At 44.3% G+C, this 27,606-nt stretch overlaps 1 protein-coding gene across 3 annotated transcripts in view; it reads left to right on the top strand.

Annotated features, from left to right (window-relative positions):
* The window catches only part of st6galnac3 (ST6 (alpha-N-acetyl-neuraminyl-2,3-beta-galactosyl-1,3)-N-acetylgalactosaminide alpha-2,6-sialyltransferase 3), a 182,451-nt gene that overhangs the window by 66,374 nt on the left and 88,471 nt on the right, over positions 1-27,606 (top strand). For all 3 annotated transcript variants that reach the window (XR_013816785.1, XM_079820173.1, XM_079820172.1), the window contains exon 3: positions 24,517-24,926. Coding sequence is in view for 2 of the 3 variants with exons in the window: in XM_079820173.1 (XP_079676299.1) it covers positions 24,517-24,926 (410 nt within the window). In the remaining variant the exon portion in view is untranslated. The remainder of the gene's footprint in view (positions 1-24,516; positions 24,927-27,606) is intronic.

The following is a 27,606-nucleotide window of genomic DNA, read 5'->3' as shown; positions in this document are numbered from 1 at the left end:
TACAGTGATCTGTCACGTCACATTAAAGAGCGCCAAAACTGTTGGGCTCATTCATGAAACTTTTGTAAATATACAAGTAAATTTGGAGTATTTTACGCGTAAAATTGACCTTCCTGAAAACTCTATTCCGGATTCACAAACACTTCGTAAACATCCAATTTGATAGTTAAACGTGTGTATGTTAAGGAATTCCAATCATTAGTAAATAGGGCGTGCATGCACGCTCATCCACAATTAGCATAATCCCTGTCTATGAATTATAACTACACTCTAAATAATGCTGGGTTATTTTTTAACCCAAAATGCTGGGTTGAGACTGTTGGGTAATTTTTGTTGGTTTATTTGATCACATTTTAAACACCATTGAGTAGTTTCAAATTTCCAGTTGTTGGGTTAAACCTGCTGGGTCGCAACACTTGGTTGATTCTACCCAGCGCTTGGTTATTTCACGGGCTTTGTGCCTTGATGTTTAAATTCGCTCCCAAACTGTCATTTTGAAAGGACAAAGCAAGGGGCAAAGCCACTGGTTGCAGATATTTTAAGGTAAGTTCATATAATGTTTTCATTAATAATAATTTTATTTAGCATAATTATAGGTATAGTTTTTTTTTCACACACGCGACACTCGCTCGCTGTCTCTGTAGGCTCTGTCGTGTCACTATATGAGGACACGAACGCATAAACCGTCACTTCATGAGAGTTTCATTTGAGAAAACTTTCATATCATGCAGGCTACACAGACACTCAAAGATACGTCAAAATAAAAGTTTGATTTAACGTGAAGAAATTGACAGATTATATTAGGCTACTGTTGTTGTCATTGTTACCAATACCCATTGTTGCCTTTTAACCAAGCGACAACCTCCCGCAGTTTCTCTTGAAGCCAATATGGAAGTGACATATACTGCAATTCATCGACTGGCCGCTAGGGACAGGCTCTAGAAGGGAGCAGAATCTCATTGAGCCCCATGTTAAAATGCCCAACTTTACAGTAGATTAAAACATGTTTACAGCCTGGTACAAATTGTAGTTCCCTTTCGTTCAGTCACTCCGACGTACGTCAGTGACTGACGAATGGGGGTTTTGCTTAGAAGCCAATCATCTTCGAGAATTTAACAGTGCCCAATGGCGTGCCAATGCCATGGGCATGCGGAATTTGCATGCGTAACTCCGCCCCACCGTGTGGGTATATAAGGAAGTACGCTGGCAACATCGCATTATGTTTCTACTTTGGAGCCAAGAGCATCTCTTCACTCCTACAAGCCTGAATTCTGAAGTCTTCTCTTCAGTCTTCGAGACCAGCGGTTCTCCAGGGTGTTGGTGTGACGGCGCGTTCCAGCGATCTCATGCTGCCTGCCTGCTGATCTGTGCAGTGATCTGCAACAGCTGTGTGTGTGTTTCCCTGGGCGCTTCGGCACTCTGCAGAGCTTTCCTCTCACAAAAAGAGCTTGCGCGTAGCACATCTTTTTCAAGACGGTTCGCTCGTGCACTTCGGGGTGCGATCGATCTCCGTTGCTATGGGCACATTCACTGCTCGATGTGTTTGGGCTTCAGCACGTTCGGGCAGTGTTTGTGGATGCGTCATGTTCCCACTGCGGGAACGTGACCATCGCGATGTCGCGGTCGAGACTCAGTGATCTCCGTGAGGAGAGAGAGTCCCCTCTGCCACACCCCAATCTACCGTCCCCCGAGAGAGGTGGTACTTTGGCTGGTGGCCAGGGTGACCTGAGGGCGGTGCCGTGGTATTAAGAACCCCGACGATCATTCCTCGGGCCACGCCCCCCTCTCGCACATCGTTTCCCGCGAGTGCTGGACTGAAACAGCGGCCCGTCTCTGACGCCTCGTTCGTTTCGTTCACGCTCCAGATAGCAGTGAGATGTCGATCGCCGCATCCCAAGGTGGGCTGGAGTCCTTTGGGGATGACGATTAGGTTGTGCTCCGCCTCCGGGTGTGTCAGCGCTGCCTGATCCGACCTAAAGTTGACAGCCATGTTATCTCGGGCAGCCACGAGTCTCGCGCTGGTGTGGAACTCCGCCCAGTCGCGAGTGCTCGTGGTTGCGCGATTGGTTTTTGGGGGCGGCACCCGACAGCTGTTGGGCCCCGCCCCCAATACCTTTCGCTCCCGAGGTGCATGAGGAGATCACGCGGTCCCGGAAGTCCCCGTGCTTCCCGCGATCGTTTGGTGGCCTCCTCCGCCTTCTCTGCCCTTGATGGGGCCGCGGCCTAAGGGTACACTGGGGCCCCCTCTCCCCCACTGTTGAACTCTCTGTTGCGCACTACGGTGTCCACAGAGGGCTTTGACGTGGCGTGAGGTGGCTGTCCTAAGCACCCTCCCAAAGCCTGTGGGCTCGTCTACTTTGGTGGCGTGGTCCTGCAGAGCTACGGGCAGGCCGCCGCCCCTTTGCACATGCACAAGGGTGGAGCCGACCCAGGGCTCTTCAATGAGCTGCGTGCCGCAACTGATCCCGCCCCCGGGCGGTGAAGGTGGCCACACGCTCCCTGGGTCGGGCGATGTCCACAGCTGTGGTCCGGGAGAACACCTGGCCTTACCTGGTGATGTGGAGGACGTTGAGCGGGCCCGCCTCCTCAACTCGCCCATATCCCAGGCTGGCTTCTTTGGCGGTACGGCTGGGAACCGCGCCCAACGGTTCTCGGCCGCCCGAAAGCAGACTGAGGCTGTAACACGTACTGCCCCGGCGGCCAGCTGCTGCACCAGCCGCCGGCTCAGTCGCCTCAGCCCGCTTACCGCCGAGGGCGCCCTCCCCCCTCCCGCTCGGCCCGGCAGCAGCCTTCACCTGGGCCGTGCCATGGGGGTGGTTGCAGGATGACGCCCAGTCCGCTCTACAGCCTGGTTAAACGCCAGGCTGGAGGTGGACAACTCAGAGATGGGTTCCAGTTCTTCCCAGGGGATGGTAGCAGGGCCTCTCCTTCCCCCGGTGGAGGGCCGGGGGAAAATCCTTCCGCTGCTGGCCCCCGGGCTAGCAGCGCTTAGGAAGAACTCATGTTCCTGTCTCTGAAGACCCAGAGACCGGTGATGACGGTGTGCGCCACCCATGGGTCCCGCCACTCGCATCCCTCTCTGTCGCCAGCCTCCTGGCAGAGCAGACCCCAGTGGAACGTGCGTCCTTCCCTGGTCTCCTCTGTCAGGACGCAGCCGTTAACCGCACCCCCACACCGGGACGCCCAACAGCCTCCCTAGTCCGGGTCGGTAACGCTGCATCGCTGCCCCACACCGGGTACGATTCCAGGGCTGTCCCGCTGGGTCGCGAAGACAATCAGTCGCGGCTACGCGATTCAGTTCGTGCAGGCTCCTCCCTGCTTCCGGGGAGTCCGCTTGCTATGGTCGGGGCCAATGCCCCTGTCATGCAAGCGGAGGTTGCCACACCTACTGGCGAAGGGTGCGATCGAGCCTGTCCCTCCAGCCAAGATGAAGTCCAGGTTTTACAGCCCGTACTTCATTGTACCCAAAAAGACCGGTGAATTAAGACCAATCCTGGACCTGCGCATCTTGAACCGTTGCCTACACAGGCTTCCGTTCAAGATGTTGACAGCGAAACGCCTTTTCGAATGCGTTCGTCCCGGCGATTGGTTTGCAGCGATCGACCTGAAGGACGCCTACTTTCATGTCTCCATCCTACCTCGACACAGACCGTTCCTACGGTTTGCTTTCGAGGGGCGGGCATACCAGTACGCGGTCCTCCCATTCGGGCTATCTCTGTCCCCTCGCGTCTTTACGAAGATTGCCGAGGCAGCCCTTGCGCCCCTACGGCAGCACGGGGTTCACATCCTGAACTACCTTGACGACTGGCTCATAATGAGTCACTCTCGAGAGCAGGTTTGCGAACACAGAGATCTGGTTCTCCACCACTTAGCCTGTCTGGGCCTTCGGGTCAACTGGGAGAAGAGCAAACTCTGCCCCGTGCAGAGGATCTCTTTTCTCGGTATGGAGATCGACTCGGTCGCCATGCGCGCACAGCTTACGAGCGAGCGCGTGCAGTCTCTGCTGACTTGCCTCCGTCAAATCGAGAGCAAGAGTGCGGTTCCACTGAAACACTTTCAGAGGCTCCTGGGGCATATGGCATCTGCAGCCGCGGTGACGCCGCTCGGATTGCTACATATGAGACCGCTTCAGCACTGGCTTCGCGATCGAGTCCCGAGATGGGTATGGCGGTCTGGCACGCTCCGGGTCCAAATAACCCGGGCCTGCTTACAGACACTCACTCCGTGGTCGAAACTCAGTTTTCTACGGACCGGCGTGTCCTTAGAATGAGTTTCCAGGCATGTTGTTGTATCGTCAGATGCCTCCTCCACGGGCTGGGGTGCCATGTGCAATGGACAAGCAGCCGCGGGCTTGCATGTCAATTGCCTCGAGTTGCTGGCAGTACGGTTCGCCCTGCACCGCTTCCGAGCGTTGCTGAGGGGTCAACACGTACTTGTCCGGACAGACAACATGGCCACAGTAGCGTACATCAACCACCAGGGCGGTCTACGCTCCCGCCGTATGTCTCAAATCGCCCGCCATCTCGTTTTATGGAGTCAGAAGCACCTGAGGTCCTTCGTGCTATCCACATCCCGGGAGAACTGAACCGTGCAGCTGACGAGCTCTCACGGATTCAGCCACTTCCTGGAGAATGGAGACTCCATCCCCAGAGGGTCCAGCTGATTTGAGAACAGTTCGGCGACGCACAGGTAGATCTGTTTGCCTCCCACGACTCTTCCCACTGCAGCCTGTACTATTCCCTGTCCGAGGGCATGCTCGGCACGGATGCACTGGCGCACAGCTGGCCCCAGGGCCTACGCTTATATGCGTTTCCCCCAGTGAGCCTTCTCGCACGAGTACTGTGCAAGATCAGGGAGGACAAGGAGCAGGTCATGTTGGTCGCCCCGTATTGGCACGGCCAGACCTGGTTCTCAGAACTGCTACTCCTTGCGACAGCCCCTCCCTTCCCATCCCTCTGAGACCGGACCTCCTCTCTCAGAGACGGGGCACCCCTTGGCACCCGCGTCCAGCGCTCTGGAAGCTCCACGTGTGACTTCTAGACGGGACGCGGCAGGTTTGAGTGGCCTGCCACCTACGGTGGCCGCCACCATCACTTCCGCTAGGGCAGAGTCTACACGACACCTCTATGCGTTGAAGTGGAACCTCTTCGTCACCTGGTGCTCTTCCCGCCAAGAAGACCCCTGGTATTGCCCTATCGGGTCCGTGCTTGAGTTTCTCCAAGAGGGGCTGGAGCGAAGGCTGTCTCCCTCCACCCTGAAAGTGTATGTGGCTGCAATATCTGCCCATCACGACCTCTTGGGAGACAAAAAGGTAAGTCAGCACGACCTGATCATCAGGTTCCTGAGGGGGGCGAGGAGACTGAATCCTCCTCGCTCTCCTCTCGTTCCCTCTTGGGACCTCTCAGTAGTCCTAAGTGCTCTGCAGAGGCCTCCCTTTGAGCCTTTGCGGTCGGTTGATATTAAGTTCCTGTCGATGAAGACGGCTCTGCTGACCGCATTGGCCTCTCTTAAGAGGGTTGGGGACCTGCAGGCTTTTTCAGTTGACGAAGCGTGCCTAGAATTCGGGCCGGCTAACTCTCACGTGACCTTGAGACCCCGGCCTGGATGTGTGCCCAAGGTTCCTACCACTCCCTTAACAGAGATCAGGTAGTGAACCTGCAAGCGCTGCCTTTGGAGGAGGCAGACCCAGCCTTGGCATTGCTCTGTCCAGTACGCGCTCTCCGCGCTTACGTAGACATGACGCAGTGTTTCAGGACCTCAGACCAGCTCTTTGTCTGTTATGGTGGAGAGCGGAAGGGAAGTGCTCTCTCAAAGCAGAGGTTGTCTCACTGGATAGTGGACACCATTGTTTTGGCTTACCAGCAGCAAGGTCGACCATGTCCCCTTGGTGTGAGGGCACACTCCACCCGGAGTGTGGCCTCCTCTTGGGCTCTAGCGCATGGCGCCTCGCTAACAGACATCTGCAGAGCTGCAGGCTGGGCGACACCCAACACATTCGCCAGATTCTACAATCTCCGAGTGGAGCCAGTGTCCGACTATGTACTCGCCCCCCCGAGGGGCCGGTAATGGACCAGGCTCTAGGTGTCTTCGCTTGCTCGCCACTCCACTCCACGTACTGGATACGTGCGATATTCTCCTCAGGTGAGCTCCCCGAGAGCCCTGAGCTCCTCCAGCACTGTCGACGCCGACATCAGTTCAGTCTGCCCCTTCGAGCCCAGACCCTCATGTCCGGCCAGGTGCCCCGTGTGCATGGTTCCCTCCGGCGACCCCCACACGAGTATTTCCACCGTAAGCCTCCTCAGTGAGCAGGTGTCTTTCCCTTGGCAAGCCCCTGCCACCCCTAGGGTTAAAAATCCACCTTCGGCTGGTACCCTAGAGTTTCCCATATGCAGCCCACAGCGGGTCATATGTGTACTCTCTAAGTCCTCCCCACGGGTAGGCATCTTGGCATTCCCTCACTGGGATATGCTTCCCAGTGTACCTTGGTAATCCTGTGATAAGTGGGAGTCCTACGGCCTTAAGTGGTGGGATCTCACACTTACGCAGGGCACTGGACGACAGCTGAGTGGCGCGGTTATATTGGAACCCCCATTCGTCAGTCACTGACATACGTCGGAGTGACTGAACGAAAGGGAACGTCTTGGTTACGTATTTAACCCACGTTCCCTGAGGAGGGAACGGAGACGTACGTTCCTTAGCCACATCAGCTGTGCTGCTGGAACGCGGAGTTCAGGTCTTGGCTCCGCAGCAGATACATAATGCGATGTTGCCAGCGTACTTCCTTATATACCCACACGGTGGGGCGGAGTTACGCATGCAAATTCCGCATGCCCATGGCATTGGCACGCCATTGGGCGCTGTTAAATTCTCGAAGATGATTGGCTTCTAAGCGAAACCCCCATTCGTCAGTCACTGACGTACGTCTCCGTTCCCTCCTCAGGGAACGAGGGTTACATACGTAACCGAGACGTTTTTGTTTATACGGCTAATTTTGCCCTTCATGACAACTGTGAGGGGGGTGAATATTTTTATAACACATTCGTTTACATTATATAAAGCATTAAAGTTCTGCGTAATTAAGGGTGTGGCCACTTCGAGTGACAGGTGGATGGCCATTTATCTGCTGTCTGTTAGTCATCGCGTCATCGTCCATCTCGTCCATACTTTGCACTTCAGAACGGCTCATCAGAATCCTATGGGTGACGTCACGGACACTACTTCCATATTTTTTTACAGTCTATGCTTTTAACATAATTATTTGTGTGTTATACCGGTTGACAAGCATTCAAAATTATTATTTTAACAGTCTAAACATGTATTCTTAATTATTTGTTCTTTCATGATTGTCCAGTTTTACAGTTGGCTAATGCACAGGAGAAATTATAAGAATAACCCAGAATAGCAAATCCATTAATGGTAAAAATTTACTACATTTTGGGTTTTCTCAACAGCCCAGCCTGCTGAGTTAAAATGCCACTGGGTTAATTTAACCCAGCATGTGTTCTGTCCAATATTTGCCCAGCGCTGGGTTTCCAATTGGGTTGTTTTTAACCCAGCCATGTTTAGAGTGTATGTAAATTACGTGTCCAGGAACGCTGAGGAATCTTCTGGACTCCTTTCTTAGGTTTGGCTCCAGTATATTACATAAATGTGTAGGGAAGTGAGTGGATCGTACAGAGATAAACAGAATCCCACAGAATTCCCAAATCTAATCTAATCCACAATTTTAAAACCACGAAACCTTGAAAAACATTGACTTAAGATGTCAATGTTTGGCAGTTTTTAAAATGATGACATATCTTGACTCTCCCATGACATTGATGCAAAACAGACCATCTTCTCAAAGACCTCGGTTTGACCTGAGCTCTGAAACACAGGATTGAAATCTCTTAAAAACCAGAGAGACTTTACATATCAAATGGATCTGATCATCCCAAAATGATGCTAGACGGACTTATAATCAAACATCGTTCAACTGCATAATTCTGTATCATGTGAACAACCTAGATATTTGACTATATGTGACCCCCCCCCCCCCCCCCCTTAATTACTGTTGCTAACTCGGACAAACAAATGGAGTTGCTAACTGTCTTACAATGACAGCTGTCAGTGTGAAAACCTTATCCCGAGATATTTTTGGACACAGAATGTAGCGGACCCCTCAGATTGCTGGCCAAACTTAACTGATGGTTTATGAAGTTTATTATATTGTTTTTCACTCCCCAAAAAAAGAAAATCACTGTAAGAGCTGAACAAACAAAGCAGAAGTGCGCATTAACGTCTCATTCACAAACTATCTCTCTCCGTTGCATTATCATTAACATACACAGCAAATTATACAAAAACACTCATACAACTAACAGTAAACAAACATACAGACCTTATGCCTTTTCGGGGGTGCTAATAAACTGTAAACGTTGTATCTGAAAACAACTCTGATAAACTGCAAGCTCTCCCTTTCACTAGTACCCGTAGTACCCGGACCCGTACCAGTACCCGTAGACTATAATACCCACCAAAATAAGAGTCCTCTTAAGACAGATAATGCAGACCTTAAACATATCTCACAGAAATATCAAAAATATATACAAAAACAAATTAGACGATAAATCACAAAGTCTGTGACACAGGACCACCTCTCATCGAGGAGAATAAAAAAGTGGGACTTGAATATATAAAAGATTTTAAAATAAATATGGTGGGAGATTAATTTGGAAGCTAGCTTTACAGATCTCAATGCAAACAGGAGAATTATTTCGGGTTGTAACAAATTTTATTCGTAACTTAATAAGAGTTTGACAACCAGAAAATCCTCTCAGGATACCTGGAATCAGTGTTACAGTACCCCAGGTACATCGGTTTACCATTTTTGTTGCATAAACACCATCAAACCGATGAGAGCTTCGGATTTTCCAATGTTTCTCTATGGCACTGAAACCTAAAGATGTCCGAGTTCCGGTCCCAGCGCAACTGATACTCAACTGCCATTGGCTCATCTGCATTCGAGGGGTGGGCCTTACCGATAGGTCAATTGGATATGCCAGCCAGCCGCATAAAAAAAACATCAGGCTTTAGTGGACACACGGCCATACTGTGATTCTCAATTCCAGTGCTTGTGACTTGCGACCCAACTTCTCTTGCTTCAAAAAATATTTAGCAGCTTAAAAGACAGCGGATTTTAATAGTTCTGCCTACAAAGTAAATTTAATGGACAAAAACACTAACAGTGGTTGTTGCTTTGCCTTTTTGGGTGGCCCATCATCCAGAATAGCCCTGTATGTTTTCTCTTCAAATGTTCATGCATCAAGCTTGTGCTGAAACCTTTCAGAGTGTACAAACCACCTTTTTATTATCAGCTAATCTGAAGTACTCCCATACTTTGGACTCCTTCGGTCTTTGAAAATGTTTGATACCCAACCCTACACTGGAGTTTGGATATTTATATCCACTTCAGAGTTGATAGTTACAGCCTGTGGGCTTATGGACGATTTATTTTTTTCGGCCGTAAAATAAGCGATTCCTTTAAAATTCCCTATTATTAATTCCCCTTTGAGCTAAATTGACCTGTTTTCCTTACTAATCCTAAAGAGAGTAATTGGCCATATGCCTAACAATAAATATTCAATTAATGTGTGTCTGCCAAAGCATTTTTAGCAAGCTAAAAAAATGCCAGACACTCTTCTGAAAACGGTCAGCTTGTGGCATTTGAGACACTTTGGTTGCTATGATGATAAGAATATGCCAGTTATGTGTTACTAGTATCTAATTTCGAAGAATATTACTGAATAAATGCAGTAACCAGCAATATTATATTCTTGTTAGGTTGTTGTTCAAGGAGGATGGTTGGTCGGTGTAGTATTTGTCCTGCCCCATCTCCACTGTGATTGGTTGGCTGGGTTAAAAGTGACAGTGACGAGCACAGCGTTTTACCCAAAGTGTAACAATTTTCAACTCCAAAAAAAAAAAAAAGAAAAAGAAAAAAAGAGACAGGGAAAACAAACTTGTGAAATATTAATATGGTACATAGTGCATCAAAATTCAGTGTCATAAGTTTGCCTAAAATAACAGAAAATTATGAATGTTTTACACACCATTTACATGTGGTAGGGAGCAGGTGTACATTTCTTTTGAAAATACAAACATGAATATGAAAATTTATGTCAGAATGTCTTTATGAAAATTTTACACAAACATTTGTTCTCGTGTTTCATGAATGAGGCACATTGTTTGAATTTCATGTTAAATTGACAGAAAGTGGAAGCTCAGACTTTGTTTAATATCAAAAGTAACAAAACACAAGCTTATTGCAATTATTGAATGGTAGGCATAAAAATTATGTTTATTGAAGTTTTTTTATTGCACCTGTTGTAGGTAGCTTATTCCTGTTGTGTGCATCAATAGACACTGTCAAAACACACCTTTGGAGAAGCACTAATTAATTGGTCAATTGTTTCAGATTAATATTTTCAGTTGCCGATAATTTGGTGCATCAGTAAAAATCTAACATTAGTACAATAACAAAATATTCATGATATCAAAATTCAAAATGAAGTCTTGCTGACCAGAAATATTTACCTTTTTTGTCTCTAAACTTTCTTGGCACAGAAATAAAGCACGTCCCTGCAAAAAATATATATATATTTTCAGATATTGTTTGTTTGCATGCTTATGCAGTCTTGGTGTAGCTTGACAAAGTGAAGTCACAGATGCGGCATATTCTTCTTGTTTTTCTCATCTCAGCTTTAATGAAAAAATGCTGTCTTATTTTCTCTGGGCTGTTGGACTAATGTGGTGTATCATTCACTTTCTTCCTTGAGTTCCACAATAGCAGCGCCAATAAACATTAATGTATTCTAACATCCGAACCGTCTACACAGCTGCCCAGAGCTCAACCATATCAATTTGCATTTCAAGCAACTTTGCTTTTCTAGCCCTTAGAAACACGCATGAACCACAAGTAACTGATCTGGCTCAACAGGGACCCAGTCCACAATGGCCCGTCTGCCACGCAAGCAACACAATCACTGTTCTTAAAGCAACCCAGACTTCAGAGCGCTTTTTTCAATCGGTCCCATAAAGCCGTAGGGAGTGAGTGAAGGCTTTTAGCTCTTAGAAAAATGTCCAACATCAATACGTTTCTTTCCTATCCGCAGGTAACATAAGGCCAAGTGTCAGCAAAATTTGTGTAGTGTGTCCCATGAATCATTCATGGTGTGTCCCACGGGGTCAGAAAGGTTAAGGTTGTGGCCCTCTGTCAGGTTGTGTGCTTTCAGACAGGTTGCTGTGTAAGCTGTCAGTAACTCCTAAATAATCGTTCTCACACGTTCTTGCGTGTTTTCCATCTGAATGATCATGACCAGGGGTGACTGTAACAGAGGACAGTTGCACAAGGGATGACACTTTTTCTGAGAAGAAAAACACATTTTGTATAAAACATTTTTGGATGTTCAATACTGTGCTTCTGCTGTCTAAAATGGAGAACTTTCAAATTTAAAGTTACTGTTAGATCCATTATTGTCAGCACTAAATCATCTTTTATTTTCAGTATCTCTGAAAAGCCTGCATCAAACTTTGTATTGTTGAAAAACGAATCGGTAGTAAAACGAAGCAAACAAACAAACAGTGTCTTACTGACATGATCTGGAACTTTGTTTAAAATAAAGTTCATCCACACTTTCTTAGTGTTAGGATCATAAGGAAGGCAAAGGCAAAGACTGCCTCGGCACTTCAAAACCACATGTAATCCTCAGAGGCATCTCTTTTAGGGATGTAATGATTCACTTAACTCACTATGTCATACGATTCATGATACTGCTTTCATGATACGATTTTCTCACACGTTTTTTAAACAAAATTATAACAACTTATAAATGTATTTCTCAGACAAAATGCTGCACATTTCTTTGTAGAATTAAAATATATATGAGCTAATAATCACACTACATTGACATTTTAAAATAAATCCCCAAAAAAGTCCCTCCAAGGAGATCTTTCAATGGTGTTTTTTGGGAGGAGGTTGTTTCAGCTCAGTCTTTCTGTTGCAGGGGGTGGACACTGGCACTGGCATCCTGCACAGAGGAATAGCGGAAATAAAGACTAAAGTAAGACTTCTCGGTACGGATCCACTTGTCCGTGCGATACTTCTGTTGCGCCGCACTTCACTTTATTCTTATGGGTGCGGATCCACTTGTCCGTGCGAAACTTCTGTCACGCCACACTCCACTTTATTCCTATGGGTGTGGATCTACTTGCCCGTGCGATACTTCTGTCGCGCCACACTCCACTTTATTCCTACGGGTGCGGATCCACTTCTCCGTGCGACACTTCTGTCATGCCGCACTCCACTTTATTCCTATGGGTGACGTCAAGCGACTTTAACGTGCCCGCAAAGCATTCCGGAAAGGCGGCGCTGCATTTGAAAAAATGCTGCGTGTCAAAAAAGCTGGCCGAAGCCCATCTTTATGCAAATTAGCATCCGTTGAACGTGACGCAACTATCGAATAGAAGTAGAGCACATGGAGACTGGGGGAAGTCTCTCGCGGGTATAAAACACCAGATTCCCCGCTGGCTCAAAAGCACACCCATAGCGGTAAACTTAAGGAACGCCCATCAACATACCAATGAGGAGAAGCGTCGCAACACCACTCTTCAGTCGTGTCGCAAAAGTGGATCCGCACCCTATGGCCAGTTTCAAGCCTTGTTTAAGCCTTGTTTGCGCTGCACAACGGCTGCGACGCGGCTACCGGAGCTGATTGCGGCCACTCTAGTCAATGCTTGTGTTTACACCAGCCGTGGCGCTGCACGTTTCAGAAGCGTCCCAAAAGCCGCTTCACTAAAGATATGGTACAGATCCACTTTTGCGACATGACTGAAGCTTCCCCTCATTTATACATGATGGCCGTTCCTCAAGTTTACCGCTATGGCCGTGCTTTTGAGCTTGCTGGGAATGTTGTGTTTTATACCCACGAGAGACTTCCCCCAGTCTCCATGTGCTCTACTTCCATTGGATTATCAGGTCGCGTTCAACGGATTAATTTGCATAAAGATGCATACAGATGTAACGGAGTTCGTTTGTATGGGAAGAAGGAGGCAGGAACCGGCGAACATTCAACAACTTTTAAACAAAATAAATGAACACAAAATGAAAGTAAAAGCGTCAGCCCCTCACGGACGACTGCCGCACACACACATAACAAAACATAAACAAAACACAACTTAAAATCCAGGCCTGGTCCTCTCTCGTCCTTCACTGTCGTCGCTCCTCCTTTATACTCCCGTCACTCCTCCGTGAGACACGCAGATGCGGCACGCAGCTGGCGCTCATCAACCATAATGACTGCGGCCTCGTCCCGCTCTCACGGTCCCTCAGCCTCGCTGCTCGCCACATACCCCCAACGCCCTTCGCAGGCCAGGGGGTACTCCCGAGCCTGCGCTCTACACCCCCCCCCCTCCTCTGGTGGGCCGATCACTGCGGCCGCTGCACCTGGGGTAAGGACAGAGAGGTGAGAGAATGGAGCTGGGAGCACGAGGAGCGACAGAGACGAGAGAGTTGAGAGAGGAGAAAAGAAAAGAGGGGGAAAAAAAAATTCTGGTCCAGTTCTCGGACACACTGCCGCTCTGTCCTCAGCCAGCCGAGAGGCTCTTCCTCGCGGTGCCATGCGATGGTACTGGACGCTCGGTGGACATCTCGATCCTCCTCCGCCCCCTGGCGGCCGGCGGTGGCTCCTCCTACTGAGGGCAGCCAGCAGCGAGTCCCACGCTCCCTGCTCCTCCCCAACATGGCGGACGGCAGCAGGCTCCGGCTCAGGGCAAGCGCTGGAAACTCCTCCACTCCCCTCATGGACGACTGCCGTGCACACGCATAACAAGACGTAAACAAAACACAACTTAAAATCCAGGCCTGGTCCTCTCTCGTCCTTCACTGTCGTCGCTCCTCCTTTATACTCCCGTCACTCCTCCGTGAGACACGAGGGCGATGCGGCACGCAGCTGGCGCTCATCAACCATAATGACTGCGGCCTCGTCCCGCTCTAACGGTCCCTCAGCCTCACTGCTTGCCACATTCCCCCAACGCCCTTCGCAGGCCGGGGGTACTCCCGAGCCTGTGCTCTACTCCCACCCCCCTCTCCCCCTCCTCCAAGGGGCCGATCACTACTGCCGCCGCGGCACCTGAGGGTAAGGACAGAGAGGTTTGAGAACGGAGCTGGGAGCACGAGGACCGACAGACGAGAGAGGAGAAAAGAAAAGAGGGGGGGATTCTGGTCCAGTTCTCGGACACACTGCCGCTCGGTCCTCAGCCAGCCGAGAGGCTCTTCCTCACGGTGCCATGCGATGGTACTGGACGCTCGGTGGACATCTCGATCCTCCTCCACCCCCTGCCGGCCGGCGGTGGCTCCTCCTACTGAGGGCAGCCAGCAGCGAGTCCCACGCTCCCTGCTCCTCCCCAACATGGCGGACGGCAGCAGGCTCCGGCTCAGGGCAAGAGCTGGAAACTCCTCCACTCCCCTCACGGACGACTGCCGTGCACACACATAACAAAACGTAAACAAAACACAACTTAAAATCCAGGCCTGGTCCTCTCTCGTCCTTCACTGTCCTTCTCCTCCTTTATACTCCCGTCACTCCTCCGTGAGACACGAGAGCGATGCGGCACGCAGCTGGCACTCATCAACCATAATGACTGCGGCCTCGTCCCGCTCTCATGGTCCCTCAGCCTCACTGCTCGCCACATACCCCCAACGCCCTTCGCAGGCCGGGGGGTACTCCCGAGCCTTTGCTCTACTCCCACCTCCCCTCCTCCCCCCCTCCTCCGAGGGGCCGATCACTGCGGCCGCGGCACCTGGGTGCACGAGGACCGACAGAGAGGAGAGAGGAGAAAAGAAAAGAGGGGGGAAAAAAAATTCTGGTCCGGTTCTCGAACACACTGCCACTCAGTCCTCAGCCAGCCGAGAGGCTCTTCCTCGCAGTGCTATGCGATGGTACTGGAAGCTCGGTGGACAGCTCGATCCTCCTCCGCCCCCTGGCGGCCACAATGGGCATCGGCCAGCTTTTCTGACACGCAGCATTTTTTCAAATGCAGCACTGCCTTCCCAGGATGCTTTGCGGACGTGTTAAAGTTGCTTGACGTCACCCATAGGAATAAAGTGGAGTGCGGCGTGACAGAAGTATCACACGGACAAGTGGATCCGTACCGATAGGCGCCTCGCCTATTTTTGACAGATGATGAAGCTGCACAGTAAATACAAAATGAAAGTAAAAAATCCTGTCAATTTAAAAATAAACACCCCGTGCATACTCCGTATTTCACATAACTTTCCTTGCTACAGTATTTATTACAGTTTATCAGTTCACTGTAATTAATACAACAGCATTCATTAATTGTTGTAAATACTATAATATATACAGTATACTAGAATTGACTAGTTTAACACAGAAAATACTGTAGTATATTTTCATGTGGGATAGCAAAAAACAATAATAAACAGAATTAAACTGGACAAAACAAACACTTAATGTGGACCCACTTTATATTAGGTGGCCTTAACTACTATGTACTAACATTTTAATTAATCATTTGATACAATGCACTTATTGTGTTCATACATATTTTTACATTGTACTTACATTTAAAAAAATACCTGCATGTAATTACGTCTGTAATTAATTTCTGTAGTTACATTTGTAATTACACAGTTGACACTTCCCTTACACCTAACCCTATCCTTAAACTTACCCATATCACCACGCCTGTCCCTGACTCTACCCATATCCCACCTCAATATCAGCAAAGGTGTTTTGCAATACAATTTGAACACAGTAAGTACATTGTACTTATTTTTTGATGTAAGTACATAGTACTTAAGGCCACCTAACATAAAGTGTTTATTAAAATGTATCCCATGAAATCATGTAGTGAAGTGTTCCGTGTGTTTCACAACCACCATATGACATCCAGCGCTGTGAACTAAAATACACGAAAACAAAGGTTTTTGCCCAAACTTCAAAGGCCCGTTTAAATGAGTAAAACTATAGGCATATCTTAACTTCAAGGTTACTTTTATCATGTAAACTACCTTTCATACAGCATGTTATATGCATATGTGACAGAGCGGAACACGGTCGCATTTGCAGCAGATACATGCTGCCATAACAAATCAAAGCACGAGTCAGACAGGGCTTGGAGGAGAACACCGGAAAAGGTGACAGAATGAACGTTTTTTGTCTCTATTTGCAATACACATGCTACGGTTCAGCGCTGCACCCGCATTCGCACAGAAGTACTGAAGTACAACAGTGACAGGAGTTTCACATTGTTATAAAGGCAACATTTTAATATTAATTAATATTTATAATATTATTAATTTGCATCATTACACTTGCAAGAGATAGAAAAACAGAACACATTTAGAAAAATATGCCATAATAATCAACACATTTTTTAATGTGTTTAATTTCAATATTTGGTTGCTGTTCACCATTTACAAAATCATTATAACACCTGGATAAAATCTAGTGACCATTGCATTTATTTTGGATGATTTACAATTGCTTTTTTTATATGGAGCAGTTTGGTAGCCTATTGATTGGATAGCTGATTAGCCTATTTATGCTATAGGCTGCTAGCTAGCTAAATGAAGTAGATTGTGATCTATCTAATTTGTTAGTCTAATGCATCTTTTATGTTACATAATTTCTTATCTTGACCTTGATGACTGCATTTCAAAGCCCTCTCAACCATCCTTAAACGCTATTAGTGAAAACATCCACTCAACCATTTGTTTTACCTACACTTTTATTCAGGTATAGTGTGTGTCAGAGGTGCTTCAGTGACAGATGTATGACACAGGCTACACTGTAATATAAATGCTGCAAACTTTAATGGACAGTAAAACAAAGGCAGAATACCGTAACTCCAGGCTGACACAGTAACTTCTAAACAACGGCTAAACAATAGTAGAGTATCCAAACTCAATTTGAGCATTCTAAAACAAAGGCAAAGAACAGTAACTGGTGTCACGGTGTTCTGCTTTGGTTTCTCCTGGGCTTTTGGAAGTTACTGTTAGACAACCCATTATTTTCTTGATAAAACAACAGAATTGACTCAAGATACTTATCCACATGATAAAGGAGGTCTTGAATGTCCCAAAAATATCAATAACTAATTTTCGACCAAAAATGAAGTTACTGCCTTTTGCCTTTGTAGGGCAGAATTATTGTTGAAGAAAAAATATACTTACACTGTTACACACCTTGGGTTGTTAGTGACCCTATACATAGTTTTTTCAAATGAATGTAAAAAAACAGACATTTTTTCTATTTGTATTGTTTATAATGAATTGATTGAGGAATACTAAGAAGGTTATTGTCTAACTTTAAAAAATGAATGAGGAGGAGGGTAGTGAATGATGTCCTGGGTCACTAAAGACACAAGGTTTGCGTTTAAGGGTTAAAATGCAAATAGAAAATAATTTCATCGCAGTATCTTAACTTAAATTTGTAACAGTAACACCTTAAAATTGTAAAGTTCTGTGGTGGACAAGCAACACACACAAACTAGGAATTCTCTAAAAAGAATGCAGGCGTAACACAACACATTACGTAAGACAATAACCGACAGAGGTCAAAACTGAACAGGAAGTATATATGCCGGGATTAACATGGATTAAATATGAGACAGTTGATAATTATAAGTACCCATATAGGAACACATAGGGACACAACCCGAAACCAGAAAACTGAAACTAAAAAGAGCAAGGAAACAGAACAGCATATCAAAATAATCGTGACAAAAATAAAGTGTAACCCTATTTTCTTTCAACCACTTCTCTGTTAGAATAACAAAGGGATTTACCGTATAGTGATGCAGACAGAGAGTTTCTCAGTTGAACCCTGTGAAAGCATTCATATCAAAGTGCCCTTTGAAGTGGTTCTTTTTTGGTTTGGGTTCAGCCATGATTATTCTTCCTTTGTAGTCCCTTACGTTGGCATCATGCATGCCATTTGGAAAGTAGTGTTAGTCTATTGTCTGTGTTGACCTGTTTTTGGTAACTTCAGATCTATTCTTTTTTTTTTTTTCTATTCTATTTTCGTCCTTGTTTGCAGGGTATTTGATTGAGTATGTCATTAGTGTATATTATAAGCACAGGATTATGTTCCTACAAGACTTAATCTTATCAGAGACCATAAAATGTGCCTCCACTGACATTTATTTTGACAGAAATATGCGACTTGCCCTTTAACAATGAGTGATGTTTAGGGTGATAGCCATGCCAAGGACATGGTGCTATACTGGGCTCTGTCGGCAGAAGACGTTTTATCCAAAGCTTTGTGCATAATATTACCTTCACACATGCATATTAAGATAACTTTTTGGCCTAAAATAAAGTGGTGGAACAGAATCCCGTGGAGGCCCCTGTTTGGCACAAAAAAAAACACATGTAATTTTTGTAATGAATAATTTATAGAATAGTTCTGAAGCATCTTAATGAATTTCAAGGTTAGATGTAATCCCGTAAGATTTATTATTACAATTGATTATCAAGGATGATATAACTATGCTGTTTTAGTATTTATTGTGTGTGTTCATATTGTCTTTTATGTTTATTTTCAATGATATGTGTATAATATTCTATTCATGTAAGATAGTAAGAACACAAAATTACTAGAATCAACAGCAAATACTAGAAAGGTTAAAGAATAAAAAAAGAAAAGTAAATTATACTCCTTAAAGTAATAATGACGATGATTCAAAGAGTTGCTTAATATCAAGCAGTCATAAGATCAATATGCTTTTGTTAACTGAAACAAAAATGTTATCTCAAATTGACATAAACATTTGTCTCCAGTAGTTCTCTCATTAAATAGTCATTTGCACAACATTTGTACACAATTCCATCAAAATATTGCTGAGAAAATATGCACATTTGTATTCTAAACAAGATGTTTATTAATTAAACATGAATATATAATGTATTAAGCCTTCCAAAGGAAAGTGGAATTAAATTGAATTTGTCTTTCCAAATAGTGAAAACTAAATTAATGCTTGACCATATGGATCAACTAAACTAATTTAGCAAATGTAACATTTTTAGCTAGTAATTGCCAATTAGTCATAGTTTATCTTAATTTTCACGTGTTTATACTTTTTAGTCTTGGCAAATAGAGTTTATGATAAATAAAGTTTATCCAGCAGTCCTGAAGCCAGTAATTTGCATAATTTCTTCTGTATCTTGTCACAGAGACTGTGTATGTTTTGACAGGACTAGTTTTTGGTTTTATGATGTTTATTGGAGTTAGGCTGCTGAGTGGGGGAGTCAACATTAATTCTGTGCTTAAAATGCCACACACATAATAAAAATAAAAACTTGAAGAGTTCAGTTTATCAAGGCTTGCAGTTGTCTGAAGTATTGTATTCCATCTCTGGCTTGAATACCAAATGAAAAATTTAATTCTCTCTCTCTCTCTCTCTCTCTCTCTCTCTCTCTCTCTCTCTCTCTCTCTCTCTCTCTCTCTCTCTCTCTCTCTCTCTCCTTTGTCTATCAGCATTGTATAAGCAGTGTGCATTGAATATTGCAGTAATTACAGTACTGCATGCCATTTATTCAGAACAAAATTAAATGAGTATATAAATTAATAAATAAATTTGATTCAAATAGGGTTCCAGGCTTTATGTGTGCATATTTTTAAAAGCCCATTATTCATTCTCTTAGCAAAATGTATGTGTTTGTGTATCCATCCCTAACTGATTAGGATCTCACAATGTAAACAATTTGTTTGTCTTCCAGCAGTGTTGGGTAGATTTAAGTAATTTAATCTTGTTACTTTTAATCTCCTGTTAATAATTTATTTGATGTCATGCGCAAGAAGATTTCTGTAATGTTTTGTTTTTAAAAGTTTGCAAAGAGGAACATATTCTGCATTAAAGGGATAGTTCACAGCAAAATCTAAATTCTGTCATTAAATACCCTCATGTCGTTCCAAACCTGTGAGACCGTTCATCTTTGGAATACAAATTAAGATATTTTTGATGAAATCCGAGAGCTCTTTGATCCATGTGACTCCAGTGGTTCAACCTTAATTTTATGAAGCGATGAGAATACTTTGTGTGCAAAAAACAAACAAAAATAATTAATTTATTCAACAATTTCGTTCTAGCCTGTGTCAGTCTCCTGCGCAGTTTACGCAACAGTGAAGCGTTTTCGAGAACGGCAACTGATGCTGTTCACGTGAGCACCACAACGCATGCGCGTGATGATGACTGACGTCATTCAGTACAAAATTGTTGAATAAAGTCCTTATTTTTGTTTGTTTATGCGCACAAAAATTATTCTCGTTGCTTCATAAAATTAAGGTTGAACCACTGGAGTCACATGGACTATTTTAACGATGTTTTACTACCTCTCAGGGCCTTGGAAGTGTTCATTAAATTGCTGTCTATGGAGAGGTCAGAGAGCTCTCGGATTTCATCAAAAATATCTTAATTTGTGTTACGAATATTTACGGTCTCACAGGTTTGGAACGACATGAGGGTGAGTAATTAAATTAATTTATTAATAAAAAATAATTTATTCATTAATTTATTTAATAAAATTAATGACACAATTTAAATTTTTGGGAGTACTATACCTTTAAGAAAAAGAGGCAGTCTAAAAAAAAGTCTAATTTTAAGTGCATTAATTACCATTGCTTTTATTACACATTAATAAACTATAATAAACACAGTCTCCAAGGTAGAACGAAAAAATCTAGGGCAAATTTACTTGTGTCTTTAATCAGCTGGACTATTTTTGTGATACACGCTCTGGTCTGCTTTGTAACACACTTTGTCATTGCTATTTGCATTTGGTGTCTCTCGCTCTCTTTGTTATGACCTTGTTTTCAGTCTGATCTAACATATCCAGAGGTGCTGAACTCTGCATGAGGCTTTAGATCAAAAGTGCTAATGCATGAAGCCCAGTCATAAAACAAAACAAAGAAGTGATAGCATAAACATTATGCATAAACTATGCTATTCATTTATCAACATGGTTTATTGTAACTGTCAAAAAAGCTTGTGTGATGTACATAATTCATTTACTGTTGATATTTTTAGCATAATATTTCATTTGGTGCACATAACCTTATATTTTACATAATAACTTAATTGCTTAATATATATTGCTGCACACGACTTCCTGTAATGTAGATGATGGAAATGTATTATATTGAATAGCAGTGTATTATAATTAATCTGTTATACATAAAATCACTTACATTTATCTTGTTTGTTTTCCATGTGTGCATATATTCTTGGTTATTCTGCCCAGATTGGCTAATGAAATCCAGGCATAGTCCAGATGCTGCAGAACGGTTTAATGCCTACTAACTCAGTGACATTGTGTTCCTGCTCCAACCAACCAATCAATATGTGTACATCAGTGCAAGTTGTGAGTCCAGAAGCAGGTTGAGACAGACTTGAGTTTAGAAGAACAAGTGAGAGACCATGGCTGCACTGAAGTGACCCTCAATCTCCCCTGAAATGATTTTGTGCTGGCTGTGTTTCAGACGTGGTACTGAATGAAAGCTAAGACCCTTGAATTTGATGCAGGCAGCTACTGGTAACTTGTGGAGACAGTTTAAAAAAGGGGTTCAGACAGGACCACTTTGGCAAATTTCTTTGTTTATTGAAACACAAGTTATCTTTGGTGGTATGGTACCTTTATGGGGGTTCTTGCTCCATAATTAATATAACATACAATAGCTTTAGCATTAACCCCCCATGGAACCATCAGCTTGAGTTATATACGGATAATATCTTTAAGCGAAACAGTGGTAACGTGTAGACGTGCAGTGAATCCCGGGATGTCTACTGTAGCTTGGCTATGAGGATGAGTGTCTCTCGGCAGTGAGGTCCATAACAGCTAGGACTTGAAGCCTTGGTAATCTGAAAAAAAGAAGATGACAGCCAAAAGGTGGATAGCAATATGCTGATACTTATAGTGGGGAGGGAGGGAGGGTTGCGAGCAGTTTTAATCATACTTCCCGAGCAGTAATGCCACGTATATATCCCTGGTCTAATAGGAGAATGGGGATTGGAACGATTTGACAGCTGACCTAACTAATTCTGTGCTTGATTTTGATGTGGCAACTTTAAATTTCAATTTAAGGTTTTAAACTGAATTAAGATAGCAAACAGGTTGCATATTTTTAATGCACATTGAATTTAGTAATTGTTGCTAACCAAAATACACTTGAGCACCCTACAAGATATAATTATTAGTTCAGGATGAATACATGTACCGTTACACCTCTACTAGAATATTAATGTTTATTTTAAAAAGTTTTTTCGCTGGAGCAAATTCGTCCTTCAGTTTTCTCTGAAAATTAAGACTGGTGGGTTTAATCAGACTTCAATGTTGTAATGCGCTTCTTGATGCAAACCAGCACTGAGAGTAAACTTATGCAATGGGACACACTTATGGTGCATTCACACCAGACGCGAATGAAGCGAATAAATCGTGCTATTTCGTCTCGTGGCAAAATGGCTGACATGATTGTTTTAAAATACGGCGAATAAGCTCAATTTGCCGACTTTAACTAGCTTGTAGTCTCAATAGGGTGAATTCAGGGTGATTGGGACACTTTTTCCAAGTCATCTCAATGGCAAAAAGTGTCTCAATCACCCCTATGTATAGCTCAAATTTAGTAAAGCACTTTTTTTTTTATACAACTTACCAGATTGTCCGACCCTTCTGACTCACTTTCTTCCAAGCAAGATCCTTTTTATTCCTGTTTCTATAAAGTACGTACAGCTCCGGGTATCCACATATGATTTTGTCCTCATTGTTGTCACTACTAGAGCAAGCTCCTGATTGGTTAATGCAAATATCCGCCAAAGTTCCGATTTTTGAACTTGTGCGAATCACGCATTAAAGCTCAATTTGCGTCATTCGCGCGAATCGCGCCGCAGAATGTCTATTCGAGTCTTAGCATTGACTTAACATGTAAATCACTCGCTCGAAACCATTACACTGACTTATATGACCAATTTTACAGTATCCAATCCTATCCTGCATGTCTTTGGACTGTGGGGGAAACCCCCGGAGGAAACCCACATGGACACAGGGAGAGCATGCAAACTCCACACAGAAAGGCCTCCTGCCTCAGTCGGAATTAGAACTGGTGACCTTATGGACAGTTCAACCCTCTGAGCCATAATAACCTTCAAAATTAAAGACATGAGGTGGGAATCAAAACAAAGATCAGGGGAAAAAAATGGTTTGGGCATAGTGAGATTGTGTATATCAAGAAGAGGAGGGGCTGTGCACTGAACCCTGTGGCTGCCCGCTGGTTAGTTGACAGGATTTAGACAATCCTACAAGAAACCTTGGCTATACCCATAAGGCAAGACTCAAGGTAGCTCCTGTCATCTTTCTAACCCACAGACCTGAAGTTGACTGTTCCTGATCATGGCTGGTTTTTCTAAATAGGGTTCATGCTCTAATACCTAGTGTAAATAGTGTCGCGCAAAACAGGTTTGGTATTATACTTTATTTTACTTCAATTTACTTAATTATTATATTAGTCAAATTTATATTTTGGATTTAGCCAATATCTTCAATATCTAATTTATTTTCAATTTGAAGCAAATTAGAATAACCAAATACGCCAAAAATAACATGTGCATCCTCTTTATTTTAATTTCCATACATTTCATTGTTCTGGTGATACACATAGTCTCATTTCGATTTTGAAAGCCAAATGTCTATCATTTGCCAAGCACTAAGTGTTTCTGAAGGCTTTCTGTTGTTGTTTTTCACTGTCACAGGCACAGTGATTCAGTGGTTGTCTTATCAGTTCTTTGTTCCCAATAGAATAAAGTGAGTAATGTAACATTTAAGGAGGCGTAACTCAAATAACTTCCTAATTGTTACTGATCTGCTGGTCAGCCATAAGCTATTGATTGGCCCCTGCCACCATTATCATGTCTTGAGCAATAGTAAATTGTTCTCAGATTTGCAGATCAGCCAAGCAGGGCAAACATGCTCTAATTTGTTAGGGCAATCTCATGGCAATCAGCATTCCTTTGGTATTCTAGGCGGATAAATAGAAAGACCAGGGTGATAGATTTAATGCCATGGTGTTGATGATTAGTCATTACACTGCTGGTTAGAAGTGGTAAATGTTTAAAGGTCCTGTTAAAGTATGCATTCACACTCTGCATACCCACATTTTTAGTATATTTATGCCGTTAAGACATTATTTTTTACTGTGGTTCTTAAACCTTTCAGGCCACTTACCACCTATAATCAAATCAGAAGAACTTGACCAAAAATTGATGCACCTCTTGATGGAAATAACATCAAAACATTTATTTACATCAGGAGGTGCATCAATTCTTGGTCAAGATCTTGTATTGACATTGCAAAAGTCAAGCACTCTGTGTGTTATTTTGTAAAATAGACTATGAAAGCTTGCAATGCATGATTTATATGAACCTCTAATGCTAATTAGCCCCATTTCTCTTCTTTTCTTTTAGCCGTTGAAGCTGCATTGTGAGGTGTGCAGTATAGTGTCCAGCTCTGGCCAGATGCTGGGGCGTGAGGCAGGGACCGAAATCGACCAGTCCTCCTGCATATGGAGAATGAACAACGCACCCACCCGGGGCTTTGAGAGGGACGTGGGCCGCAGGACGGACCTGAGAGTGGTGTCTCACACTAGTGTTCCTCTGTTAATCCAGAAGCCCCAGCACTTCTTCGGCCAGGGGAATGAGACCGTCTATGTGGTCTGGGGACCTTTGCGCAACATGAGGCAGGATGGCAAGGGCATTGTGTACAACATGCTGCGGCAAGCGGTGGAAAACTACCCACAGGCTCGCATCTACGTCACCACAGAAGAGCGAATGAATTACTGCGACACAGTTTTCAAAAAGGAGACAGGCAAAGACAGGTGAGAGCACTTTAACCACCCCCTGTAGCTGGTTTCCTGTTTGTGATGCACTGTGCGTATGGAGGAGGTAGTAAATCTGGCCTGGATTCGAAACAACATTAAACCTCTTAGGCCACGTTTACGTTCACACACACCAATCAGTTATTTACGGGAGGGATAACCGCATTCTATAACCAAACTCATACCCATACATTTTCTGCATTCTCAGAAAACCCACGGTGTGTGAACGGAACCTCACTAGACAACTAGTTGTCTGTCACATTGTACAGTGCGAGAGAGCTGCTCTGCACTGCACAAACGCAATGCTTTTCTCAATAACAGAATAATTACTTAATATGAATAATGACTAATTATCTTTTGGGGGTAATTTCTCAGCCAAATTTGATGTGTGATTAATTTGCTATTAATTAATCACCACATCATGTAATTAATTAGATTAGATTTTTTTTTATCGCTTGACAGCCCTAGTAATGATATTTATTTAGGGCTGCAACAACTAATCGATAAAATTGATAATAATCGATAATGAAAAAGTCTCGGTTACGTATGTACGTATGTCTCGGTTACGTATGTCCCTGAGAACAGGGAACGAGACGCTGCGTCAGGAAGACGCTACGGGGGAACGCCTCCAGCGTGACAGGTGTCTGAGCTACTATCGATTCACAGCAATCCTATTGAACAGCGACAGCCTATGATGTCATCAAGGTGCGACCAGGAAGTATATAAGGGCGCCTTGCAAACATGACACCGCCTTTTCGTCTGAAGAGACTGTTATGGCAGGCAGGCCCCGAGGCATGGCAATGAGACGCAGCGTCTCGTTCCCTGTTCTCAGGGAACCATGGTTACATACGTAACCGAGACGTTCCCTTTCTGTGAAAAAAAGCGGTGTCATGTTTGCAAGGCGCCCTTATATACTTCCTGGTCGCACCTTGATGACATCATAGTCTGTCGCCGGTCAATAGGATTGCCGTGATTCGATAGTAGCTCAGACACCTGTCACGCTGGAGGCGTTCCCCCGTAGCGTCTTTGACGCAGCGTGAGTTCCCTTTCGAATGGGAATCATCAACATCGAATGTCATTATTGATTAGTCTGTGTTAAACATAAGACTTTACTGAACGAGCGCCGGCACACACATGCAAACAGACGGGATGCATTAGAATGGGAGACAATTAATATTTATTAATATTTACAATTAATATTCAGCACAAAAATATTCATTTAGCTGAAATACCTGTTGACTGACGTTAAATTTAGGTTTAAAAGTCTACATGTACTGTTATTCAAGTATTTTATAAGAGTAAGATTGTGTTGGTTCCCCTTTTGTTGCCAAAAGAGCCCTGACCCATTGAGGCATGGAGTCCACTAGACCCCTGAAGGTGTGCTGTGGTATCTGGCACCAAGATCTTAGCAGCAGATCCTTTAAGTCCTGTAAGTTGTGAGGCGGGGCCTCCATAAATCAGACTTGTTTGTTTAGCACATCCTTCAGATGCTCGATTGGATTGAGATCTGGGGAATTTGGAGGCCAAGTCAACACCTCAAACTCGTTGTTGTGCTCCTCAAACCATTCATGAACCATTTTTGCTTTGTGGCAGGGCGCATTTTCAGAACCCACTGTTGACGCTTTCGGCAGTGGACAGGGATCTGACTGGTCTACGGCTACAGCCCCATACACAACAAACTGCAATGCACTGTGTATTCTGACACCTTTCTATCAGAACCAGCATTAACTTCTGGAGCAATTTGAGCTACAGTAGCTTGTCTATTTGATCGGACCACATTGCCAGACCACATTGGCCAGCCTTCGCTTCCTACGTGCATCAATGAGTCTTGGCCGCCCATGACCCTGTCGCCGGTTCACCACTGCCCTTCCTTGGACCACTTTTGATAGATACTGACCACTGCAGAACGGGAACACCCCACAAGAGCAGCAGTTTTGGAGCAGTCGTCTAGCAATCACAATTTGTCAAAGTCACTCACATCAACTTTGAGGACAAAATGTTCACTTGCTGCCGAATATATCCCACCCTTTTTTATAGTCCTTACTGGCAGACATGATTTATGCACAAACATGAATCCCAGAATGCCAGTTGTGCATTTCATTTTATTGTGTCACATCTGAAACTAATGTGTTCTTTGTCCTCTTTAGATACGCAATAAAACTGTAAAATCTGTAGCCTTCTTTAAAATGCCACTTCAATAACTCAATGTTCTCAGGAAGGCAGAGTAGGTAAAATCTTCCTTGTGTTGTCGTCAACATCCCAGCGGTACTAAAGGTGAGATGTCGTCAGAAGAAATCAATGGACTCTCAAGGTTATTTGAGTTCTGAAGAGCACTCGCTGTGTGCTAATGAGTCTGGCACACTGTGCACTCATAGCGCAGGAATTAATCAGCTGTTGATATTACTCATTACAGTCATCAGACCATAACATAACACCCTCATGAATGTTTCATTTGAAGTTGAGCGCTCACAAAGTCAGCAGGTTCACTGTTACTCTCTAAAAAGTTGCCAAAAAATCTCTATTTCATGGAGAGGCTTAGATTACATTTGATCAGTCCGACTGAAATGCTGCGATAGTTCTGCCTTTCAAGAGTAATCCCCACATGATAGTCCTAATGCTGTTGTGTTATAGCACAGATAAGATATATTCCTAAGGAGGGCTGGAGAGGATTATCCTTTAT

This window comes from Gobio gobio (assembly GCF_949357685.1).
Source record: "Gobio gobio genome assembly, chromosome: 6".
Classification (NCBI taxonomy): Eukaryota; Metazoa; Chordata; class Actinopteri; order Cypriniformes; family Gobionidae; genus Gobio; species Gobio gobio.
This window is presented reverse-complemented; position numbering and strand designations above follow the sequence as displayed.